Source organism: Ipomoea nil, unplaced genomic scaffold (assembly GCF_001879475.1).
Source record: "Ipomoea nil cultivar Tokyo-kokei standard unplaced genomic scaffold, Asagao_1.1 scaffold1936, whole genome shotgun sequence".
Lineage (NCBI taxonomy): Eukaryota > Viridiplantae > Streptophyta > Magnoliopsida > Solanales > Convolvulaceae > Ipomoea > Ipomoea nil.
The window spans coordinates 2,620,256-2,643,859 of record NW_017618364.1 but is presented as its reverse complement, the minus strand read 5'-3'; the positions used below and the strand labels follow the sequence as shown (position 1 = coordinate 2,643,859).

Here is a 23,604-nt window from a genome sequence, read left to right as displayed (position 1 = left end):
TTTATGTCTATAATAAACACATTTTATATCTGTAGTTGATAGTTTTTATATATTTGAAAAGTTTGGGTGTAGTAGAAGACCGGTGACTCCGAAATTTTAAAGTCAATATAGGAAATTTCCTTCCAAAGAACACTAAACTCAAAGGAAAATTATTGTTCATATAGTACCATTGCCTACACTGACCAAATTAAAATGACAGTCCATCGAAAACATATAAACGAATCCATGCCTTGGAAACGTTGGAATAATGCAACAGACAAATGTTTTACATAAAGCAAATTAAAATCTTGACATGCAGTGTCACCTTCACTCATAACATGCATGCATGCATTATACTATATCATATTATATTATGGCATATATTCCATATAAGAGTTAATTAATACCAAAAGCATTACCATCTAATCTGAACACCAAATCATCAGAGACAGACAGAGAGTGGTAGACGTCAGTGGAACATATCATTCACAATTCTTGCTTGCCACTCAATTAAAAGATACATACATTACAACTCCACGACACCAAATATTATTCACGATTCTTGCTTGCCACTTTTGAAACCTTGCAGCACACTAATAGGTAAATCTTGAGTAGGCAGTAATTTACGACGTTTCAGCCTATGTGATGTTGGTTCATCTTGCTGAAACCCCCTTGTGGATGGAAAGAAACGCACTTCCCCATCCTTGTTTCTGTGTATGTCAAATGGACAAAGTATCTCTGATTTGTATGTAGGATTGATTTCTGCATACATGCATCTCTAATACTTCTCCAATTATTCTTCGGACCTCAGATCAAAGTGAATTCTTTTGAACTCACTTAACCTCAAACCACTGCAATTTGCATCCACTCTCACCAACCATCTTCTTATTCTTCTTAATTGTTGATTCTTCCTGCATGTATTCACAACATTGCTAAATTAAATCATTTTGTACCCTCCAATTTCATAACATTAAGCTATACTAGCTCCACATCATAAACCAATAAAAATATTTAAGGAAAAACGTAACTCGCAAATGCAACATGTTCTGTGTCTTCTCCTACTCCAGCCATCCTGTTTTCCTTGACTTTCAGCACACTGGATGACTTATGTACTTCTTATGTGCGACCCTTCACATTCCGTATGTATAGGTTTGACTTGAGGCTTTTTGGTCCAATTCTTGAGCTCCGATCCCTTTTGTTTCCATCATCCAATTGACTCCATCTCCATCCAAATGGTATGAAAACCACTCATATATAATTGCTTTGATCAAGTTACATTGTACCTATCCACACAAACATAGCAAATAAAAGCTCATTTGAACACGATCACTATATTTTAAGTATAAAAACAAGGTTATATATGAGATAAAATAAGACCAAATATGAATTTTGAAGTCATCTTTTTAATCTTTCTGTGGCACTTTATAATATATATATATATATATATATATATATATATATATATATATATATATATATGTGTGTGTGTGTGTGTGTGTGTGTGTGTGTGTGTGTGTGTGTGTGTGAGAGAGAGAGAGAGAGTGAGAGAGAGAGAGAGGGAGGGAGAGAGATAATCCAAATACTACAGTTGTGGATTGATTTATAAATAAAAAATATTAAAATGCCATTAAATTAAATAAAATAAACAACAAAAGATATAGTCCGATGTTAAAGAGATGTTTATCGATCAAGTGTGAAGGATATACTTACAAAATCCTTTTTGCAGAAAATTAGAAGCTGAAAATGATTGTTGCTAAGCACAAAGTAACTCTAATTTATGGTTGATGAAATTTGCTTTGTGGATGGAAAGAAACGCACTTCTCCTTCTATGTTTCTATGTATCTCAAATGCAAAAAATATCATCTGCGAAGGATACAATTCTGCGTACACCTCCAATACTTCTCCCATCATTGTTGGAACCTCAAAATACGCAGGATAATAAAAGATTCTGGGGGATTCCATTCGAAGAATCCAAGCACCACTGCTTTTCCTTCTCACACTCAAATCAATTCCTTCAATTTTACTGCAGGGATCAATCACATCGTGGGGGATTTCAAACGTTACATCCCCCCAAGGCGTAGGAAATCTGCAGAACCCCTCGCCCCGGCTGGACGCTCCAACCACAATTTGGACAATATCACCTTTAGAGCGTGCCTACATTATGGAATACAATATAAAAATTAATAATATCATAATTATTACTATCGATCTATTCTAATATAATATCATTGATGAAGGGAATAGATATAACTAACCTTGAACCACTTTTCAATCAAAGGAATCCTCAAACCATTGCAATTATCTATCCCAAGATAGTTTAAGGATTCAAGACTCTCCAAGCCTGAAAGCTCAACCAAGCTTTTGCAGTTTTGAATATTTAGCCTACTGAGTCTTTTCATGCTTGATAGATCTGCTATTTTTTCTAATGACACACAATTCTTTGTGGAGAGTATCTCCAAATTAGGAGGAAGTTGTGGAAGTGATCTAAGATTCTGCCAATCGTCCAAGCAGACACTCTTCAAATTGGGATATTGATTTAATGGTAAACTTTGAAGATAATATCTTCCCATTAAATCCATTTCTTTCAAACTCCTAAGAGCAATTGGAACATCTTCTTCATGCAAATAGTTGTCAGCTGGAATAGTCAGAGCATTGCAATTCCTTATGTCAAGCTTTTCTAAGGATGAAAGACTCTCCATGTTTGGAAGCTCAATCAAACTTTTGCAGTTTCGAAGCCGCAGGAGTCTAAGTCTCTTCAAGTTTGATACAGCTACTATTTTTTCCAATGAGACACAATTATTTGCAGTGAGGTCCACCAAACTAGGAGGAAGTTCTACAAGTACTCTAAGATTTTGCAAATCCTCCAAGTAGAGAAATTTCAAGTTTGAAAGATGACAAAGGCGAAAGGGTAAGCTTTGAAGATAACAACATCTTCCTGATAAATTTAAACATACCAATGAGGTCAAATTCTCAATAACTTCCAAGGAACACACATTTGCAACTGAAGGAGGAAAAAAACCAACACCATCACCACTTCTTCTTGAACACAAAAGAGGCAATTTTGATAGTACAGATGTGTTGTACAACTCGAGATCTAGTGTCCTCAGATTTCTCAAACATCCCAAAGAAAATGGTAAATGTGAGAAGGTAGTTCCACAACCAAGTAAATCTCTTAGTTGCTCTAATTTTCCGAAGTCAATTGGAAGCTCCCTCAGTTTTACGCAATGATCTATATCTAAAACTTCAAGTGATTTTAACTTGCAAATGCTATTTGGAAGAACCTTGAGTTTCTTGCAACCTCCGAAATCTAACTCAACAAGTTTCTCCAAACTTCCAATTGATGGGTGTATCTTGACCAAATTTGAACAACAGAAAAAGGATACTTTTTGAAGAGTATGTGCCCCAGTGAAGTTTGGTGTTTTCTTAAGTTTTTCACAACGTTTAAGCTTTAAGATCCTCAAGAATCTAAAATGCTGTTGAAAAATAGTAGAAAAAGGTTTAATCAATTTCGATTTTTCTAGTCAAAGTTCTTAACTAAGAAATATGCAATGTTGAAAGAAATATTAGACATACTAACCTTCATATTGCATTGGAATTCTTTGATATTGCTACGTTCCATGTCTAACTCAACAAGTTTCTCACATCGAAAATTAGATGGTATGCGACTCAAATGACAATTGTGTAATCTAAACAACCTAAGCTCATTGGATAAATATTTAAAAGATCCGTTGAGACACATTCCATTCAATATGAGTATTCGTAACTTTACCATCCTTTTGAATACTTGAGTATTCAAATGCACATTATTTAACATGTTAGAATTAACCATCATCCCTTCAATTTCTTCTGTGCCCTATAAAAAAACATTTATATAACAATATTTTAGATTTTAAATATTTTGAAATCATTGATTTTAATAAAGTTAAGTATAGAAAGCAAATGAATTAACTAGAATAACTCAAATACAAAGGAAATGTTTTACCTTGTTCCCGTGAAGAACATCAAAAACATCCTTTGGGTCAATCAATCTACTTTGTTTGCCCGGTTCTCGTGAAGATTCCTTTTGAACAATTTCTCTTCCCATATCTCGTACTAAATCATGCATCTGAAGCCTTTCAAACTTTCCACCTCCATTTGTTGTCAACAAGCTGTTAGTATTAGCATTATTATTATTTTATAATATGATTGTAATTATATAATGTTAGTTATGTTTGACTTAGTATAGCCTAGTTGTCAGGAGTAGTTTTAGATGGATTACAGATATACTTTGTAATCTCAATTCAATCGCAACTGAATCATTTTTTGAATTCTCTAATCTGGTATCAGTCAGGATACGATTCTCTCTCCTCCGCAAACGCAATTTCCCCCCCCCCCCCCCCCTTCCCGTAAAACCTCACTGGCCAAAATTCTCTCCTCCTCTCACCGCTAGCCATGTCGTCCAGTTCCTCCGACCGAACTGCTTCCGCCTCCGGCAATCCAACTCCGGCAGGTGCGAACGGTCTTTCCGGCGCTCATCACTTCGTGAGCATGAAACTGACGAACAGAAACTTTCTGTTTTGGCGCACCCAAATCATCCCATTCCTTCGCGGCCAAGAATTGCTTGGTTATGTGGACGGGAGTTATCCATGCCCTCCGGCCACGATTGCCGCTCCTTCGACCGGGACCTCCGACGACGCGACTGCCTCCACCATTCCCAATCCGGCGTTCAAAGCCTGGGAGAAGCAGGACCAGTCCATATTGTCATTGTTGGTGTCCTCCATGGCGGATGAAGTTCTCCATCTCGCCATCGGAAAAGAAACGTCCGCTGCGGTGTGGTCATCCATTACATCCGCCCTCGGATCGTCGAGCCAAGCCAGATGCCTCAGTCTGTTGGGGCAGTTCCAGGTTCTCCGGCAAGGCCACTCCACCACCGCCGAGTACCTCGGGCGTGCGCAATTGCTCGTGGAAGCCTTAGCTCAGGCCGACCGACCATTATCCCTCATGGAGCAGAATCTCTATGTCTTTCGGGGATTACGTCCGGAACTGAAGGCCATGGCGACTTCCTTGACGGCAACGGGATCTCCGGTCACCTTAGCGCATCTCTCCGATCATCTCCAGGCCCACGAGTTTATACTCGTGGACGATTATCCGGTCGGTGGCGACTCACCTGGCAGCCTCACGGCCATGTACGCCAGCTCGGGTCGTGGCAGTACGCAGCAAGGTGGCGGCAGGCAGTCAGGAAATCCGCAAGGGCGTGGTGGCCGGAACAACCGTGGTGGCGGCCAGAATAGGGGTGGACGAGGTGGCCATGGAACTCCGAGGTGCCAGATATGCAGGTCCCACGGTCACACGGCGGTGTACTGCTACAAACGGTACAATACACAACCGCCGCAAGCCAACGTCGCGATCTCAAATGATGCACCGTCCATGCCGTCTACAGCTGCACCATCCGAAGCCTGGTATCCGGATACGGGAGCGACTGCCCATGCGACTCCGGATGCGGGCATGATGAGCCATTCGGATGAGTATACCGGCGCTGATGTCTTGCGTGCGCAGGTCTGGCGATCTCACGCGTTGGACATGCATCTCTCCCATCTAATTCTAAACCATTGTCTTTATCTAATATATTACACGTACCATCTTTGTCAGTTCCGTTATTGTCTGTGCAGAAATTCACATCTGAAAATAATGTCTTTGTTGAATTTCATGCTAATTGTTTTTTTTGTGAAGGATTCAACCACCAAGGCAATTCTTCTTAGGGGTCCCACCACTGGCGGATTATATAAACTCCCGGTGTCATCTAGCGTTCGTCAGTTCCCGGGCTACTCCCACGGTGTGGCATCGTCGCCTCGGTCACCCGCATAAACAGCTGCTCAATAAAGTCTTGTCAAATTGCCCGGTCATTCCAAATAAAAGTGAATCCGTGGAGTCATGTGTAGCGTGTCACCTTGGCAAGTCTACACATTTTAAATTAGATAAAGTTCCCAATATTAGTGAAAATGTATTAGATTTGGTCTATACAGATATATGGGGACCGTCACATGTAATGTCTACAAATGGTTTTCGCTACTTTGTACTATTTGTAGACGATTTTTCGCGTTTCTGTTGGTTTTATCCTTTAAGGATGAAATCTGACATATATAAAATTTTCGAGTTGTTTCGTGTGTTGGTAGAGCGACAATTCTCGCGCTCTATCAAGTCCATTCAGTCCGATCTAGGGGGTGAGTACCGAAAGTTACACACTACGTTCCAAAATCTGGGAATAAATCACCGTCAATCTTGTGCCTATACACATGAACAAAACGGGAGGGTAGAACGTAAAAACAGACACGTTGTTGAAATAGGTCTTACACTGTTAGCCGAAGGCAAAGTTCCCCAACATTACTGGGACTACGCTTTCGAAACAGCAACCTGTTTAATTAACTACTTACCCTCAGCAGCTATAAACTTTGAAATTCCCCACACCCGTCTCTTTAAAACACCACCACCATATGCCTTTCTTAGAGTCTTTGGATGTCGGTGTTTTCCCTATCTACGCCCCTATAACAGGCATAAGATAGAATACCGCTCCACTCCGTGTGTCTTCCTAGGTTACCCACCAACCTATAGGGGATACAGATGCATTGATCTAACAAGTGGGAAAACCTACATCTGCCGTCACGTCCGATTCGACGAGACTATTTTTCCTTTTTCTACAGGGCATACACCTGCTGAGACGACAACGCCCGCTTTACCATGGGCTGCGGCACCAATAGTCTCATCCCTTGCTCCTCAACCAGTGGCACCCAATAGCACACCGTGTTATGCCGAACCGGAGCCCGTACCACTTGCACGGGAGCCACCTGCACTGGCTATCACCCACACAGCACCGGTTAGAACCCGCAGAAAAAGGGTTGCTCCACAGAGTAGGGATCATGTCATGCGCCTGCGTCATATGACTAAGGGCACAGATGAGACATTCCAGGCCTTAACTGTCAGCACTGACCCAACGTGCTATTCTCAAGCCGTAGGTCATTCACATTGGCGGGAGGCAATGGATCAAGAGTTTAACGCTCTACTCCATAATCAGACGTGGCGACTTGTTGCTCCCGAGTCCCATATGAATATCATTGGGTGCAAGTGGGTGTTTCGCACCAAACGCAAGTCCGATGGCACGGTGGAACGCTACAAAGCGCGCCTCGTGGCAAAAGGGTTTAATCAAGTGGCAGGAGAGGATTTCTTCGACACCTTCAGCCCAGTGGTTAAACCCACCACTGTCCGAATGCTGTTCTCACTTGCAGTATCGAATCAGTGGACGCTACGTCAACTTGATGTTCACAATGCTTTCTTGAACGGTCACTTAGCAGAAACCGTATACATGAAGCAACCTCGGGGATATGAGGATCCCACCAATCCCGGGCATGTGTGCCTCTTACAGCGGTCGCTTTATGGCTTGAAACAGGCCCCACGCGCCTGGTTCAAGCGCCTTCATGATTTTCTATTATCTGCAGGTTTTAAATCCTCCAAAACCGATGTCTCCCTGTTCTTCTACACGGCCGGAGATTCCCGGGTTTTCTTACTTGTCTATGTCGACGACATAATCATGATGGGAAATGATGCTGCGCTGGTTGCCTCATTACTCCAACGGCTTGCTTCTGCTTTCAAAATTAGGGATCTCGGTACTCCTCATTTCTTCTTGGGCATAGAAACTATTTCCGATGGTGATTGTATTATCCTCTCTCAACGTCGATACATGACTGATCTCCTAAGTCGAGCTGGAATGGTAGACTGCAAGTCACTTGCCACACCAGCAGCCGTTACAAAGTCAGTCACACCATCTGAGGAACTGTTTGACAATCCGACTCAATATCGGCGTGTGGTTGGTGCTCTACAATACCTAACCATCACACGGCCCAATCTTTCATACTCAGTCAACCGGCTATGTCAGTTCATGCACTCACCTACAACTGAACACTGGGGGCTCGTCAAACGTGTCCTGCGTTACATAAAGGGGACCATCTCGCTAGGGCTACGGTTTGCGCCCTCATCTACTACTCACATACAGGCCTACTCGGACTCCGACTGGTCAGGGTGTCCTATTGATCGCAAGAGTACAAGTGGTTTTGCGGTATATCTAGGCTCTAATCTCATCTCCTGGTTATCCAAGAAACAACGCACCTGGCCCGGTCCTCCACAGAGGCTGAATACGAAGCCCTAGCCGATGTATCCGCTGAAGTTACTTGGGTTATTTCCTTACTCCGAGAATTGGGGCTACACTCCGGCGAATCCGCTTCTTTATGGTGCGACAATCTAGGTGCAACGTATCTTTGTGCCAACCCGGTCTTTCATGCACGCACCAAGCACGTTGAAATTGACTATCATTTTGTTCGAGACAAGGTGGCGTCCGGGGAATTTGTGGTTAACTACATCTCAACTACTGATCAACTAGCTGACATTTTCACCAAACCTCTTCCAGCTCCACGCTTTGCTACTCTACGGGACAAGCTCAACATTGTGCTTCACCAACCTTGAGCTTGAGGGGGTGTGTTAGTATTAGCATTATTATTATTTTATAATATGATTGTAATTATATAATGTTAGTTATGTTTGACTTAGTATAGCCTAGTTGTCAGGAGTAGTTTTAGATGGATTACAGATATACTTTGTAATCTCAATTCAATCGCAACTGAATCATTTTTTGAATTCTCTAATCCAAGCATCTTTCAATCAAAATTCTTATTCCACTTTTAGCATAAAAACCACAAGCTTCCAATATCATAGAAGTGTCATTTTTGTTATGCCCAATAAAAAAACAAGCAATATCAAGAAAGATGTTCTTAGTATCATCATCAAGTGCATTATAACTTATTTTAAGCATTTTTTGAACATCTTCATGAGGATTGCTTCTTAATTTCTCAGCATCTTCGAACCACTCTTGCATGGATCTTCCACGCAAATGAGAACCTATAATTGTAAGTGCTAATGGAAGTCCGCCAGTATAACTTGCTATCCTTTTGGATAGTTCATTATACTCCTCTAGTGGTACAGGAACTCCAAAAGCATGCAAACTTAAGAGTTGCAACGAATCATCAACGCTTAATGTTTTAACCATATACTTCTCTTGTGTTCCAAGGTCACTCAACAGATGAACATCTCTAGTTGTTAGTATAATTGTACTACCTGAACCAAACCAATTTCGTTGTCCTGCTAATGATTCTAGTTGACTTATGTGGTCTATGTCATCAAGAACAATAAGAACCTTTTTTGATTGCAATCTTGTTTTGATCAAACTTATTCCTTCATCAACGTTATCAATTTCAAATCTCTTCATCTTGAGTGTTTTGCGAAGAAGCATTTCTTGTAAACCAACTAGTCCATTGTGTCCCTTATTAGAAACTTCTTGTCTAATATTTGCAACAAAGCAACTACCTTCAAACCCGTGACAACTCATGATCAAGTGATTGTATATGGCTTTAGCAAGGGTTGATTTTCCCGCACCACCCATGCCAAAAATTCCAATCATTCGAACACTATTATTTGTTTGAGCTTGTAATAAATCAAGTATATCTTGAACACGAGAATTAATTCCAACAGGATGCTTTGCAACATTCATGGGCATAAAATTCAGCACCCCTAACACATCTTTAGTAATTGCCTCAATGAACTTTGACTCATACCTGGTCACATTTTAAATTTATGGCATATATTAAAAAAACAAAAAAAAAAAAAAAAAAAAAAAAAAAGGAAAAAAGCACAAATTTTAGATGTGAGTATAATTCATGCATACTTATAGGCTAGAAGTATGAAAGAAATTTCCAATCTTTAAAATATAGAACACTATCAATACAAGAAAACAGCTCATTACTGATCCATTGGTACTAATTAAAATTCCACAAAAAATTCGATTTTCAAATACAGATTTATGTTCAGAACCTACAACCAAAAATTAATTAAAAGCAGGTGCAGATTCTTCTCCAATTATTTTTAAAAAAAATTATTTAAAAAATTACCATAAACATGAATTTACTATATGAGTAAGTGTGTTAGATTGTGACAAAAATCCAAAAATAAAAGAAAATTTAAAAGAGTTAGGATTACCGAATTTTCATGGTTTGTAAATTCCATCCAGACAAATTAGCAGCTGCAGTGAGTGCAACTTTCCACTCATTAACTTTTTGATCTTCAAATCGTTCTCTATGTTGGGTCAATGCAAAACCAAACATGTCAGTCTGTTTCCGAACCTCTGAAGGATCAACATCGTAAAATATAGGAAAAACAATCTGGTTCAACTTCTGTTTACATTCCATGATCTTCACAAGCTCATCTAGGCACCATCTAGATCCGGCATAGTCTTTGGAGAATACGATGATGGATATCCTTGACTCCTCTATGGCCTTAGACAGCTCAACGGAAATATCCTCGCCTCTCCGAATCGATTCATCATCTCGAAAAGTGTTAATCCCAGCTCGCCTCAAATATGCATAGAGATGATCAGAAAAGGATCCTCGTGTCTCACCTCTAAAACTCAAGAAAACATCATATGTGCGAGCATATGATGAAGAAGAAGAAGAAGATGATGATGCCATACTTGAAATTGAGTATACTATCTATCTAGATTTTCAAGCAGAATGCCTTTGAGCTATAACTAAAGATTTAAAGAGCTACAAATTAAAAGGCCGTATAGCAGACTAGCAAAGGATGAAGAAGAAGGCAGCTTGCCTAGAGCTTTGAAAATGCAATAATCAAATACATGTTGTCACATGGAGCCATTGACTTCTATTACAATTCTTTCTTCTTCTTTTTTTTTTTTTTTTTTTTTTCAGAAACTAAATATTTGGTCCTTTAATGAGTATTGAGTATTGACTTGGTCTTTTTCATAATATTATTTTTTTTCAGAAACTTTATATACCATCAACGCCAATAAATGCTTGAAATTTTATTGGAGATTTATATAGAGAATGATGATGATTGATTTTATGTACTTGAATGTGGAAATTAGATATTTAAGTTGTATTTTAGTGTTATGAAGTGGGGCTAGAACTAAAAAATTCAATAGTGAAAAAAGAAAAAAGAGTAATTTTTTTTTTAATTTTTTCTTATGTTGGTCCCTTGACTTGGTCTTTCTTAACTCATCATCTACCTAATTATTCTAGGATCCACGTAAGATTGCTAAGGACGCATAATTTTTTTCTTTTATTTTCTTTTTAAATTCCAACTATACCTTTTTTTTAGATTTCTATACCTTTTTTTTAGAGTTCTACTACATAGACTCCCAAAATTCTACTCCCTCATCTATACTCCCTGAGGTGGTAATCCAGGATTGGTTATTTTAATCATGTGGGTCCACAAAAAATATCTACATCAAAAACATGTGAGAGAGAGTACAAGTTGAGAGTTTAAAATAGGAGTACACCAAGTATTTTCCCTTTTTTTATTCCCTCTATTTAGATTGCGAATCTTACAATATCCTGTGCAATCTTACAAAGGACGGGTGGTGGGTATTTTTTTTTTCTCAAAGTAACTTTTAATAATAATAATAATAAGGTCAACCAAACTTATGCAATTGGAAATATACAACTTTTATTTTAAAATCAATTTTTTTTTTTTGGGTACATTTGAAGCCTTCAAAGGAGGACATTATCTCACTCTTAAAGTATGCGTACTCTGAGCGTCCGCTTCGAGAAGACTAATTAAGCCCACCGGAGCTGAATCCAGAATGAGCATTCCCCAATCAATACTTTGACCAAAATTCGCGAGCCAGTCTGCACACTGATTACCCTCTTTTACGATATGATGTGGGAAACCTGAAACCTATGGAAACATCTGATGTGGTCGAGGCAATCTTTCACCAAGGCCACAACTGTCTCCTCTCTTTGAACTAATAAGCTTGGTATATCTACTATTTTTTCTAATGACAGAAAATATTTTGTGGGGAGTTCCTCCAAACTATGAGGAAGTTGAGATAGTGATTTTGCCAATTATCCAATTTGATAATTTTCAAATTAGAAAGATGAAAAAGCCTGAAGGGTAAACCTTTGAAGATAGCAGCATCCCAATAAATCTAAAGATTTCAAAGATGTCAAACTTCCAAAGAGCGATTGGATGATATGATCTACTTCATGTAAATACTTAGAAGTTATAAGTAACCGTCAATTGAAAATTCTATATATGAGATCATGACAATTATATCAATTTAAAATACTCAATTAATTTTAACATACAAATGCTACTTGGAAGCTAGCACCTTAATGAGTTTCTTGCACTCGTTGAAATTTAGCCAAACAAGGCTTTCCAAACTTCCAATTTGAACAAAATTCAAAGGATACGTCTCAAGACTTTGTGCCCTAGTGAAGTTGTTCAAAAAATGCAAACTTTAAAATTCTCAAGCATATAAAATGCTGTTAAAATAAAATAGAGGATGTTAATCAATTTCTATTTTTCAAATCAAAGTTCTTAGGAATATGCAATGTTAAAAATATAACACACACACATATTTATATATAGTTTCAAATTGAATGCATTGATAATGGCCTTCACTTTTAATTCCATTGTTCAAAAATATATAATAAATAAAATTTTCATGGAATACGTTTATTTTCTATTAAGTTCACTTTTTAATACCCATGGAAATGAGTTTTCAAATTCATTGTGTTTCGAAATGCACAATTATAATTATAAAAATATCATTGCATTTTTTTTATATAAAAAAAATTCACTCTTGATAATCTTATATGAAGGAATGAAATTATCTGCACATTTTCATGATAAATCTAGTTCTCATGAAAGCCAAACTATATATATATATATATATATATATATATATATATATATTATGTGAACGTAATTGTTCAAAAATAAGAAAATTAGATCAAAGAGATATATATATGAAACCGGTTTGGTGAAGAGGAAATAAATGATTATATATACTTAAATGTTTATGATATTATGTATTTGATTTTTTAATTTCAGTAATTTTAATGATTTCAGCAATGGACTTAAATTTTAATTAATTTTATATTTCATAATATTAATTTTTTTTTTTTTTTTTTTTTTTAAGAATCAAGAACTACATTCCACACCAAAAAGGCCATAAAGCTTTACAAGCGACGCCATAGGTCCAAAAGTGACCTATGGCTTGAAATTACAAGGCCTTTAAAAGGCTTCACAATTATAAACACAACAAGGCCATTCGGCCTTTTTGTCATAACCAAGCACAAGGGTCCACCCATCAAGATGAGTGTAAGTGTAAATATATTGCACATTTAAACCTCTGTTTTATTGGCTTAGATTAGTTGTCAAAGTAGTCCTAGATTAGTCACGGCGTCTGGAGCAGTTGACTGGATCAACGCACAGAAGTATTCCAGGAGATATAAAGCTTATTCAAGGACTTATTCAAGACCCTATAAATAGGGAGATCTAAATCTAATGGAGCAGCCGAATTCTAGGAATGGAAGAGTGCATGTTTTGAGGATCAAAACATCTTTTACAAACCTATATAATGCTACCTTAATTAGCATTCAATTTGCGCACTCTTTCACAAAGTCTTACACTGAAATCTTGGTGCATCTATACCAAATATATCCTGTACTGTTGTGTGTGAAGAAGATCTTGCAATCAGATCATGAAGCAATGAAGAACGCCTGCACATCGGATCCACTGGAGTAGGTTCTGGAGTAGTTATAGGTTATACTTTAGAGTGTAATTAACTATCCTCTTGTACTCCGTTTTTCATCTTAGTGGATTTGGGTTGATGTGAGTGGCCCCGCAGACGTAGGAGTGAGGCTCCGAACTGCGTGAACATATCCTGGTGCATGCTTTCTTTTACTGCTATTTATTTTATGTTCTTTATTATATCTGGAATATGTTTTTATCTAGTCCAGCTTTATAATTGAAATAAATTAAAGGTATTAAAGGCTATATCTTGCATTCAAGACTCACGTGTTTTTTTCAATTGGTATCAGAGCAAGGGGACTTAAATTACTAGTCTAACCGATCTGGCTATCACGTGTTTTTTGAACTCAAGATCTCAGCATCTGACTCTTATTTTGTTTATCTGGTTTACTTGTTGCTCACTGTGCATTGAGTCTTACAGAATGGAACGACATAGAGCACCTCCTGAGCTAACAGGTGACAACTATGCGTACTGGAAGGCCCGCACCAAAATGCATCTACGAGCTCAAGGGGAGAGGGTCTGGAGGGCTGTTCTCACTGGTTGGTCTCATCCCACCAAAGATGGAGACAATACAGGAGATCCTCCAGTCCTCAAACCAGAAGCGGAATGGACAGAGACTGAGATGACTACCGCAAGCTTCAATCATAAAGCGTTAGATACTATATTTTCTTTAATGCATGAGAGTCAATTTACCATTGTTGCAGGATGTGATTCGGCCAAAGACGCTTGGGATGCCCTAGAAACTACCTATGAAGGAACTGCATCAGTTAAACAATCCAAACTCCAAATGGTTCAAACCGACTTTGAAGATCTAAAGATGAAAGATGATGAAACCATAGTGGATTTTCATGCTCGGGTACAAGAACTAGCCAATAGGGCAAGCATTCTAGGCGAACCAATCACTCAAGAACGACTCGTCAAAAAGATCCTTCGCTCACTCCCTCCAAGGTTTCGAATGAAAGTTACAGCCATTCAGGAACACGATGGATGGGAAAAGAAAACGGTACAACAATTGATGGGAAGCCTACAAACTTATGAGATGGAAATCTTAGGCGGACCTGAAACAAAAGGAAAAACCGTATCATTCACTATAGAAGATGCTGGAGCTGTCTCTGATCCAGATGAGGTAAGTGATGATCCAGTAGTCTTTTTAACTAAAGGTTTTTCTAAATTGTTGCAACAGGTAAAACAAAGACAAACTGGAAAGCTTGGCAAGTTTCAAGGCCAAAAAGGATCAGGATCAAGTGCAAATCGAAACAATCAAAGATCAAACTCATCCAGCCAACGACCAAGTGCTTCTCGAAACTCTCAATCTAAAGACAAAACCGGAGGCAAAGGGATCAAGTGTTATGAATGTGAAGGGTATGGCCATGTGCAGGCTGAATGTCCAACCTATTTGAGAAGGAAGAAGTCAATGAAAGTTGCCCTTACCTGGAGTGATGATGATGAACCAGAAACTGATCCAGGTTCTGATCCAGATGAGATCTCTGGAAACTTTGTTGCCTTTACAGCTCTTACAACTACCGTATCTGCTTCTACAACTGGCGAAGAATCAGAAATTGAAGAGTATGTGTCATCAGAAGACCAAGACTTACCTGCACCTTCATTTGAAGTAGAATATAAAAAATTGTATGCTAAATGGGAAATTCTTGTAAAAGTCAATAGGTCTCTGTCTAGTCAGGTTAGCATTCTAGAAAATGCCAAAAAAGTGTATCTATCTAAAATATCTGACAGGGACAGCATCATTGAAGACAGTCACAAGAAAGAAGAAAATCTCAAACATGAGCTAGAAGATCTCAAAAAGGAACTGGAGCAACTCAAACGCAAGATAAAAATGATGGACAACACATCCACCTTAGACAAAATTTTAGATTCTGGTCGAAAGACGTCTACAAAATATGGGTTAGGCTACTCTGGAGGAAAGGACAAAGCTACTACAATTTTCGTCAAAGCCTCAGGCTCTGACTCAGTCTCTGGAACAGTTCAAGATCGTCCAGAAACTAGTACAGCTCGGCGTCCAGTTAACTTTACTCCAAGGAAAACATCAATCAAGGTTAGAGTGTATAATCCTATATGTCATTACTGCAGGGTACGCGGACATACAAAACCAGAGTGCTTCTACTTCTACAAAGACCAACGTTGTGAGAAATTCACAAACAAATCTATCACCCCGTTTGTCAAGCAAATTTGGGTGAAGAAAAGTGACTTTGTATGTCATGTCTCTTTCCACTCTACGAGTACTAACAGAAAAGAGAGATGGTACTTTGACAGTGGATGCTCGCGGCATATGACGGGTGATGCTAAATACCTAAACAACATAAAGGGAAGTACAGGAGAAGTAACTTTTGGCGACGGTGTTAAGGGAAAGATCACTGGAATTGGAACTCTAAATGTCACAGGTCTACCCAAACTCCAACAAGTTCTATTGGTGGAAGGTCTGCATGCAAATCTGATTAGTATCAGCCAATTATGTGATCAAGAGTGGAAAGTCTGCTTTACAAAAGACAGCTGCAACGTTACAGACTACAAAAAGAACTATGTCATGGAAGGTAAACGCTCTTCTGATAATTGTTATATACTTACTAACGATTCTTATTGTTATAGGTCCAGCATAAAAGAATCAAAACTGTGGCATCAAAAGTTAGGTCACTTGAATTATCGCTCTCTTGAAAAATTGATAAAAATTGAGGGTGTTCGGGGTCTACCGAGTATCAAGGTAGAAAAAGCTGGAGTATGCAGCGCCTGTCAAGCTGGAAAACAAACTAGAGAAGCGCATACCTCTCAAAATATGATCAATACCACACACTGCCTGGAACTCATTCACATGGACCTCATTGGACCTACCAGAACAGAAAGCATTAGAGGTAAAAGGTACATTTTAGTTTGTGTTGACGATTTTTCTAGGTTTTCGTGGGTCAGTTTTCTCAGGGAAAAGTCAGAAACTTTCGAAGCCTTCAAAGCCCTGGCCCTAAAACTCCAGAAAGAGAAAACTGAGCCAATCATACGCATTAGAAGTGATCATGGACGTGAATTCGACAATCAAGTATTTGATGATTGGTGTGCATCAGTCGGTATTTTCCATGAGTATTCAGCACCCAAAATACCACAACAAAATGGTGTGGTTGAAAGAAAGAATCGGACGATTCAAGAGATGGCTCGGGTTCTACTCAATGCAAAAGACTTGCCTCAGAGATTTTGGGCTGAAGCAGTAAGTACTGCTTGTCACACGATAAATCGAGTATATCTACGACCCGGAACGCATCATACTCCATATGAAATATGGAAAGGTAAGAAGCCTAATATCAATTACTTTCATATTTTCGGCTCACGGTGTTTTATCTTGAAGGATCGAAACCCAACCGGAATATTCGAGCCTAAAAGTGATGAAGGGTACTTTCTTGGGTATTCAACGAATAGTCGTGCCTATCGTGTTTATAACAAAGTTACAAAATCTATCATGGAATCGGCAAACGTGGTGGTTGATGATCAACCTGAGGAAATAACTGAGGTTATAAGTGTCTCTAACCCAGAAGTTACTCCAGAATCTGCCACAGATAATCCAGAAACCCCTGAAACTACAGCATCAGATTCTACTCAATCTTCTCTGGAAACTGCTCCAGAACCTAGTCCAGACCCAGATGCTGGAGCGCTCGAAGGGGCTATTCGTCTTCACAAAGATCACCCTACTCAGAATATCATAGGAGATCCATCCTCTGGGGTAAGGACTAGAGGGATTAAACGGAATTACCTCGAGCTTGCAGGGTATACGTGTACACATCAAAGATCGAACCCAAGACGGTAAAAGAAGCCCTATCTGATGAACACTGGATTAAAGCCATGCAGGAAGAACTCGGACAATTTGAACGTAACAAGGTATAGAATCTAGTCCCTAAACCTGACGGTGTAAACGTTGTAGGAACAAAGTGGATCTTTCGCAACAAGACCGATTCAGCTGGAAACATTGCTCGCAACAAAGCAAGACTAGTTGCACAAGGCTACTCTCAAATTGAAGGTATCGATTATGAAGAGACATTTGCACCAGTAGCACGACTAGAGTCTATTCGCCTTCTTCTATGTATAGCGTGTGCTCTGGGAATAAAGTTGTTCCAGATGGATGTCAAAACGGTTTTTCTAAACGGATATCTCTCCGAAGATATATATGTTGCTCAACCTAAAGGGTTTGAAGATCCTCATCATCCTGACTATGTCTACAAACTGGACAAGGCTCTATATGGTCTAAAACAAGCTCCGAGGGCCTGGTATGAAAGACTATCCCAGTATCTTCTCCAGCACGGCTACAACCGAGGGGGAGTCGACAAAACCTTATTTATCAAAAGGTCAGGTAAGCATATTACAATTGCTCAGGTTTATGTTGACGATATTATCTTTGGTTCCACTCAAACAGGTGCTACAGATCAGCTGGTTCAAGTCATGCAACAGGAATTCGAAATGAGTATGATTGGCAAACTAACCTATTTTCTAGGACTACAAGTCCAACAAACCAATGAAGGTATTTTTATATCTCAAGAAAAATATGCAAAAGGCCTGCTAACAAAGTTTGTACTTGAGTCAGCCAAAGAAGCAAGAACGCCAATATCTACAACTACAAAATTAAGCAAAGATGAATCAGGGAAGCCAATTGATCCTACTCTATATAGGAGCATGATCGGGAGTCTATTGTATCTGAGAGCCAGTCGTCCAGAAATTATGCTCAGTGTTGGAATATGTGCCAGGTTTCAAGCAGCTCCTAAAGAATCACATCTTAAAGCCGTAAAAAGGATAATAAAATATGTCAAAGGTACTCTCAATTATGGCATTTGGGTTTCAAATGATACTAATCTGAATCTTGTAGGATACAGTGATGCCGACTGGGCTGGAAATGCAGATGATCGCAAAAGTACATCTGGTGGTTGTTTCTTTTTGGGAAAGAACTTAGTTGCCTGGCTAAGTAAGAAGCAAAACTCAATATCTCTCAGCACAGCTGAAGCTGAATACATCGCAGCTGGTAGTTGTTGTACTCAACTCCTATAGATGAAACAGATGCTCCAAGATTATGGTCTACATCAAGAGTACATGACACTCTATTGTGACAACACTAGTGCGATCAACATCTCCAAAAATCCAGTTCAACATTCCCGAACTAAACATATTGAAATAAGGCATCATTTCATAAGAAAATTGGTAGAAGACAAGGAAATCAATCTGGAGTATATTTCCACAGAGAAAAATCTAGCGGATCTATTTACAAAGCCTCTTGATAACACACGATTTGAGCTACTTCGAGCTGCTCTCGGGGTGTGCAGGTTTTCAATTTAAGTTTGTTTTGGGACTCTAATACTTTTTTTTTTCTTGTTGCTTGTTTTGTTTTCTTGTGTTATTTTTTCCCAGTTTTACTCCAGACAATCCTCCAGATATGATCTCTGCTCCAGTACACTCACCAGACCGGAAAATAAGCCTCTTTGACCGCACTAAATAATCAAAATTTTTTATTAATTCTTTCTCTCACTTAGCTGTTATACACTTCCGCATCTTCCCCAATTTAATCGAATCAAAATCCCTAAAATCACTCCCACCTTCTTTAAAAATCTCTCACCTTCCATAGCTTTTCGAATCATAGCAAATTTCTTCCTCCGAATCGATTTTGCCTATCGCAAATATGGAAAGCCATTCTGACCTTAATCCATTCCTTTTTTATCTCACGGAAGATGAGTGCCTTGATCTCTATCGTCAGATTCTTCGAGGAACAGCTCCGATTTCGGACATCTCTGCTCGCCGGGTTCTTGCAACACTTCTTCGACACCCAGCTTTGATGGAGGAGTTATCTGTGAAGGACTCAAAGGAGATCTTCTCTAGAGCATCAGGGATCACGGATGACCCATGGCCACTTGATGAAATTTTGGATGAGGAACTTCTTCAGGGAGATCTTCAGGCTCGGCAATTGCGGGCTCGAACTACGGTTTGATTTCTCTAATCTCTTAGGGAGCAATGTCTTATTGCTTGTTAATTTAGGCATGCATCGCATTTTTTTTGTTGTAATTCGGTTATTATACCCTTATTATCTATGATTGTTGTTTTTATGCCTAAAATATGCTTTTTGCCTCAATTTATGGTATGCTTGTTTTGAGATTGTGTTATTATCTTGTGGAATTAGCGTCCCTCTGCTGGTTTGTCTATTGTGCCTCTGTCTACGATTCCCTTCACAGGTTCCCATCCTCAAAACACGGACAAGGCCACTTCCAAAAAGGCTGAGCGTTCACTTGATCCAGCCCCTGCTCCAGCCTCAGATCCAGTCACTAATGAATCCGTCCCTGTTCCAGGCTCTGTTCCAGAGCAGGTTAAAGTATCGATTCGGGACATCATCTCTGAACCTGAAGATCCATCCGTTCAAGTAGCCATCATCTCCGACACTATTGCAAATATGCCAAACTCTGCCCGTGCTGCAACGGCTGTCCCCATTATCAGAGTACCTTTTTTAAAGGCCAAAGGGAAAGCCAAGGTCACTGATCCCGATGAAGAAATTGCTGCTGCAGCGCCTGTGGCTAAGAGAAAGCTTCACATGTCTGATGATGTTGAATTTGTCTCTGAATCTCGTCCTAGCAAGCTTTCTGAACACAGGCCAACGGGTCTTGCTCCGCGTACACGATCAAGAACAGGTGTGTCTACTCCAGCACCTCCACCGGCTTCTGCTCCGGCCTCAGCTCCTGCTCCAAAACCAGCTGCATCAACCAGATCCAGGACAGTGAAGGTATCCAATGACACGATGTTCAGACCAATCCTGCTCTCACCTTCATTGGAAATAGTATGGCAGCAGCATTCCAATAGAGATATCTTGGTTGAGAAAAATTTTAGTATTGAATACCTCATTCGCGTGTGCAATATCATTCCTTTGCTTAGAGCTTAGAATCTTCTTCAAACCATCCAGAATGTGGGAGCTTACTCTGCCTGGCTTATCCCAGAATTCTACGCCAATCTCACGTCTGATTCTCTTCGACCGGCCTCTCCACATTATCATCAAGTTTTTCTCCGGGATACTTGGTATGATTTTAGCCCCTCTATTATTAACACTTATTTTCAGCGTGATGCGTGTGATGATCTGTTTGATCCTGCTGGGGACTTTCTTGCATCCCATCTTACACACAATGAGATCAACGTCTGGCCAAAGGATGGCCTGCCTTCGAATGTACTTACTGCAGTCTATTCGGTTCTCTTTCGCCTAGCTTCTAGCAATTGGATCCCGAATGTTTCTGTGCACACTGTGAATAAGAAGATGGCCTCTCTGTTATACAAGGTTCGACATCAGCTGCCTATTGATCTTGGTCATCTCATCTATCATCACATCATGGGTTTTTCTAAGAAGAGAGAAGCCAAGATTCATCTACCATTTCCATGCCTTATCACGGGTATTTTGCAACAACAAGGGCTTCAACTCTATTCCAATGAAGAACTCTGTCATGTTACTCACAAGACCTCTATGGACTCTCGCATCTTCCAAAAATCCCACTTTGATGATCGGGCCACTCTCTCCTCAGTTCCACCTGCCCCTGCTCCAGCGGATACTCCAGCAACTGGCATGGCCTCTGCATCGACTTCTTCTGCTGCTGACTCTGTTTCGACTCTGGCTGTTCTCAGACAGCAAGTTACATTTCTCGCTTCACACATTGCCACGATGAAAGATGCCTCTCTTGCCATTCAATCTTCAATCTCTACTGCCGAAGCTCAGCTGCTTCGTGTGACTCGCCAGATTGCCGCTATTGAAGCTGCTCCTACTGAAGCTCCTGCTGGTGATGACGAAGACTTGGAGACCTCCTCCTCCTCCACCCAGTCCTAATGCTGCTCTTTGTCCATTAGATTGACAAAAAGGGGGAGTGCACGTAGTAAGGGGAGTACTTTTGTTTTTTTTGAACTTAGCCATAAGTGCCAGTGAATAATGTGGTGTGCTCTACCGTTGGTTGTTTTTTGCTTTTAAATGTGTTAAGGTGCTGTGTGTTTTTGCCTTGACTATGTGATAAATGCTATGCAGCTATATTATGTGACATATATGTGTTATGTGTCTTTTTGTGCTTTTAAATTTCTATGTGTTTGTATGCCTTAATTGTGTTTTGAATTCTCTGGCACAACATTGGTTAAGTTTAAAGGAGGGTGTGTGTCTAGCTACTCTTGACTAGTGACTAATCCGATCCCTTTTGTATAGATTATTCATTTGGCAATTCATTTTAAAACCGATGATATCTTTTAGTAGTTTTGTCAACTAATAGCCAAAGGGGGAGATTGTAAGTGTAAATATATTGCACATTTAAACCTCTGTTTTATTGGCTTAGATTAGTTGTCAAAGTAGTCCTGGATTAGTCACGGCGTCTGGAGCAGTTGACTGGATCAGCGCACAGAAGTATTCCAGGAGATATAAAGCTTATTCAAGGACTTATTCAAGACCCTATAAATAGGGAGATCTAAATCTAATGGAGCAGCCGAATTCTAGGAATGGAAGAGTGCATGTTTTGAGGATCAAAACATCTTTTACAAACCTATATAATGCTACCTTAATTAGCATTCAATTTGCGCACTCTTTCACAAAGTCTTACACTGAAATCTTGGTGCATCTATACCAAATATATCCTGTACTGTTGTGTGTGAAGAAGATCTTGCAATCAGATCATGAAGCAATGAAGAACGCCTGCACATCGGATCCACTGGAGTAGGTTCTGGAGTAGTTATAGGTTATACTTTAGAGTGTAATTAACTATCCTCTTGTACTCCGTTTTTCATCTTAGTGGATTTGGGTTGATGTGAGTGGCCCCGCAGACGTAGGAGTGAGGCTCTGAACTGCGTGAACATATCCTGGTGCATGCTTTCTTTTACTGCTATTTATTTTATGTTCTTTATTATATCTGGAATATGTTTTTATCTAGTCCAGCTTTATAATTGAAATAAATTAAAGGTATTAAAGGCTATATCTTGCATTCAAGACTCACGTGTTTTTTTCAATGAGCCCTCCTTATTCCTCCTTACAAAGATCCCTCTTACTAAGACCACCCGAATACCATTTACAAACAACTAGCTTGGTTTAGCATTCAAAACTAAGAACTCTCCAAGGCAAATCAACAATCAAATCTGCCTCATTCTTCTTTGTTTCAGATCAGAATGCTACCAAGAGTAGTTCAATCTGATGCATTTCCAGCTATCTTAGCAAAGCGACAGCAATATTATCTCTTACCTGCAACTCACCTCTCTTTTTTCCCCAGTTTCAGAACTCCAGACCAGAATTCTAAAAACTGGTTTTTAATTTTCCTCATACACAACTTCAGTCAACATTTGTTTTTTATACAGCCCCTTAGCTTATCCAGATAAAGCTCCCTAGTCTTTTGCACAAGCTCCCCTTTTTTACTCTCAAATTCTTGTGGCCCTAATTCTTCCTTTATTTTTGCCATATAGGCATGAATCTGCTCCCTAGTCTCATCCCATACCTCCTTGTTTACTACAAAAGACTGAGCCATGGCATTTTTGGTGGCTGACCCCAAATCTTTGGGTCCCCTTCTTACATCATTTTGTTCAATGATCCCAACCACACTTGGATGATTCAAAATAGAAGGGGAGACCATGTTCTCAGGAGCATTTTTCCGAGCAGCTTGTCCCCCTTTCACTGATCGGCATTTTACTTAATTGAAATTGTTATGTGATATGATTTTTTTTTTCAAATGTTTAAATTTTTTTGAATCTTTGCATGGTATGAATTAAATTTTTTTTTGAAAGGACATGTTATGAATTATTTTATTTCAAAGTTTATAAAATAATATACATATTTAAAAAAATTTTAAAATGTCAAATATACCCTTTAACTATATACCAATAATAATAATAATAATAATAAAAACAATAACGATAACAACAACAACAATAATAATAAGGCCAAAAGTTAATTGAACATATCAATTCCTCAATTTGGTTCAATTGATTGATAACTTGTTAAACTGATGCATTTAGTTCAATTGGTTGGTAAA

At 39.2% G+C, this 23,604-nt stretch overlaps 4 protein-coding genes across 4 annotated transcripts in view; all 4 read right to left on the bottom strand.

Annotated features, from left to right (window-relative positions):
- The window catches only part of LOC109146698 (TMV resistance protein N-like), a 126,436-nt gene that overhangs the window by 51,391 nt on the left and 51,441 nt on the right, over positions 1–23,604 (bottom strand). The window lies entirely within an intron of this gene.
- LOC109146776 overlaps positions 1–23,604 on the bottom strand; it is an 86,709-nt gene that overhangs the window by 52,310 nt on the left and 10,795 nt on the right. The gene's annotated exons all lie outside the window — the stretch shown is intronic.
- LOC109146778 (toll/interleukin-1 receptor-like protein) lies at positions 1,057–10,632 on the bottom strand. The gene is made up of 3 exons (XM_019294429.1): positions 10,036–10,632; positions 9,367–9,614; positions 1,057–1,075 (listed from the first exon to the last, which is right to left on the bottom strand). Exons 1-3 carry the CDS (start codon positions 10,521–10,523, stop codon positions 1,068–1,070), a joined length of 744 nt encoding a protein of 247 aa, XP_019149974.1. The 5' UTR covers positions 10,524–10,632; the 3' UTR covers positions 1,057–1,067.
- On the bottom strand, positions 1,155–2,548 carry LOC109146781. Its single transcript, XM_019294433.1, has 3 exons — positions 2,235–2,548; positions 1,868–2,133; positions 1,155–1,266 (listed from the first exon to the last, which is right to left on the bottom strand). Exons 1-3 carry the CDS (start codon positions 2,376–2,378, stop codon positions 1,263–1,265), a joined length of 414 nt encoding a protein of 137 aa, XP_019149978.1. The 5' UTR covers positions 2,379–2,548; the 3' UTR covers positions 1,155–1,262.

Coding starts and splice junctions, on each gene's coding strand:
- LOC109146781 (XM_019294433.1), bottom strand. CDS start 2,378: ATGAAAAGACTCAGTAGGCTAAATATTCAAAACTGCAAAAGCTTGGTT. Junction 2,134..2,234: donor TGATTGAAAAGTGGTTCAAG/GTTAGTTATATC, acceptor TCCATAATGTAG/GCACGCTCTAAAGGTGATAT.
- LOC109146778 (XM_019294429.1), bottom strand. CDS start 10,523: ATGGCATCATCATCTTCTTCTTCTTCTTCATCATATGCTCGCACATAT. Junction 9,615..10,035: donor TTACAAACCATGAAAATTCG/GTAATCCTAACT, acceptor AAATGTGACCAG/GTATGAGTCAAAGTTCATTG.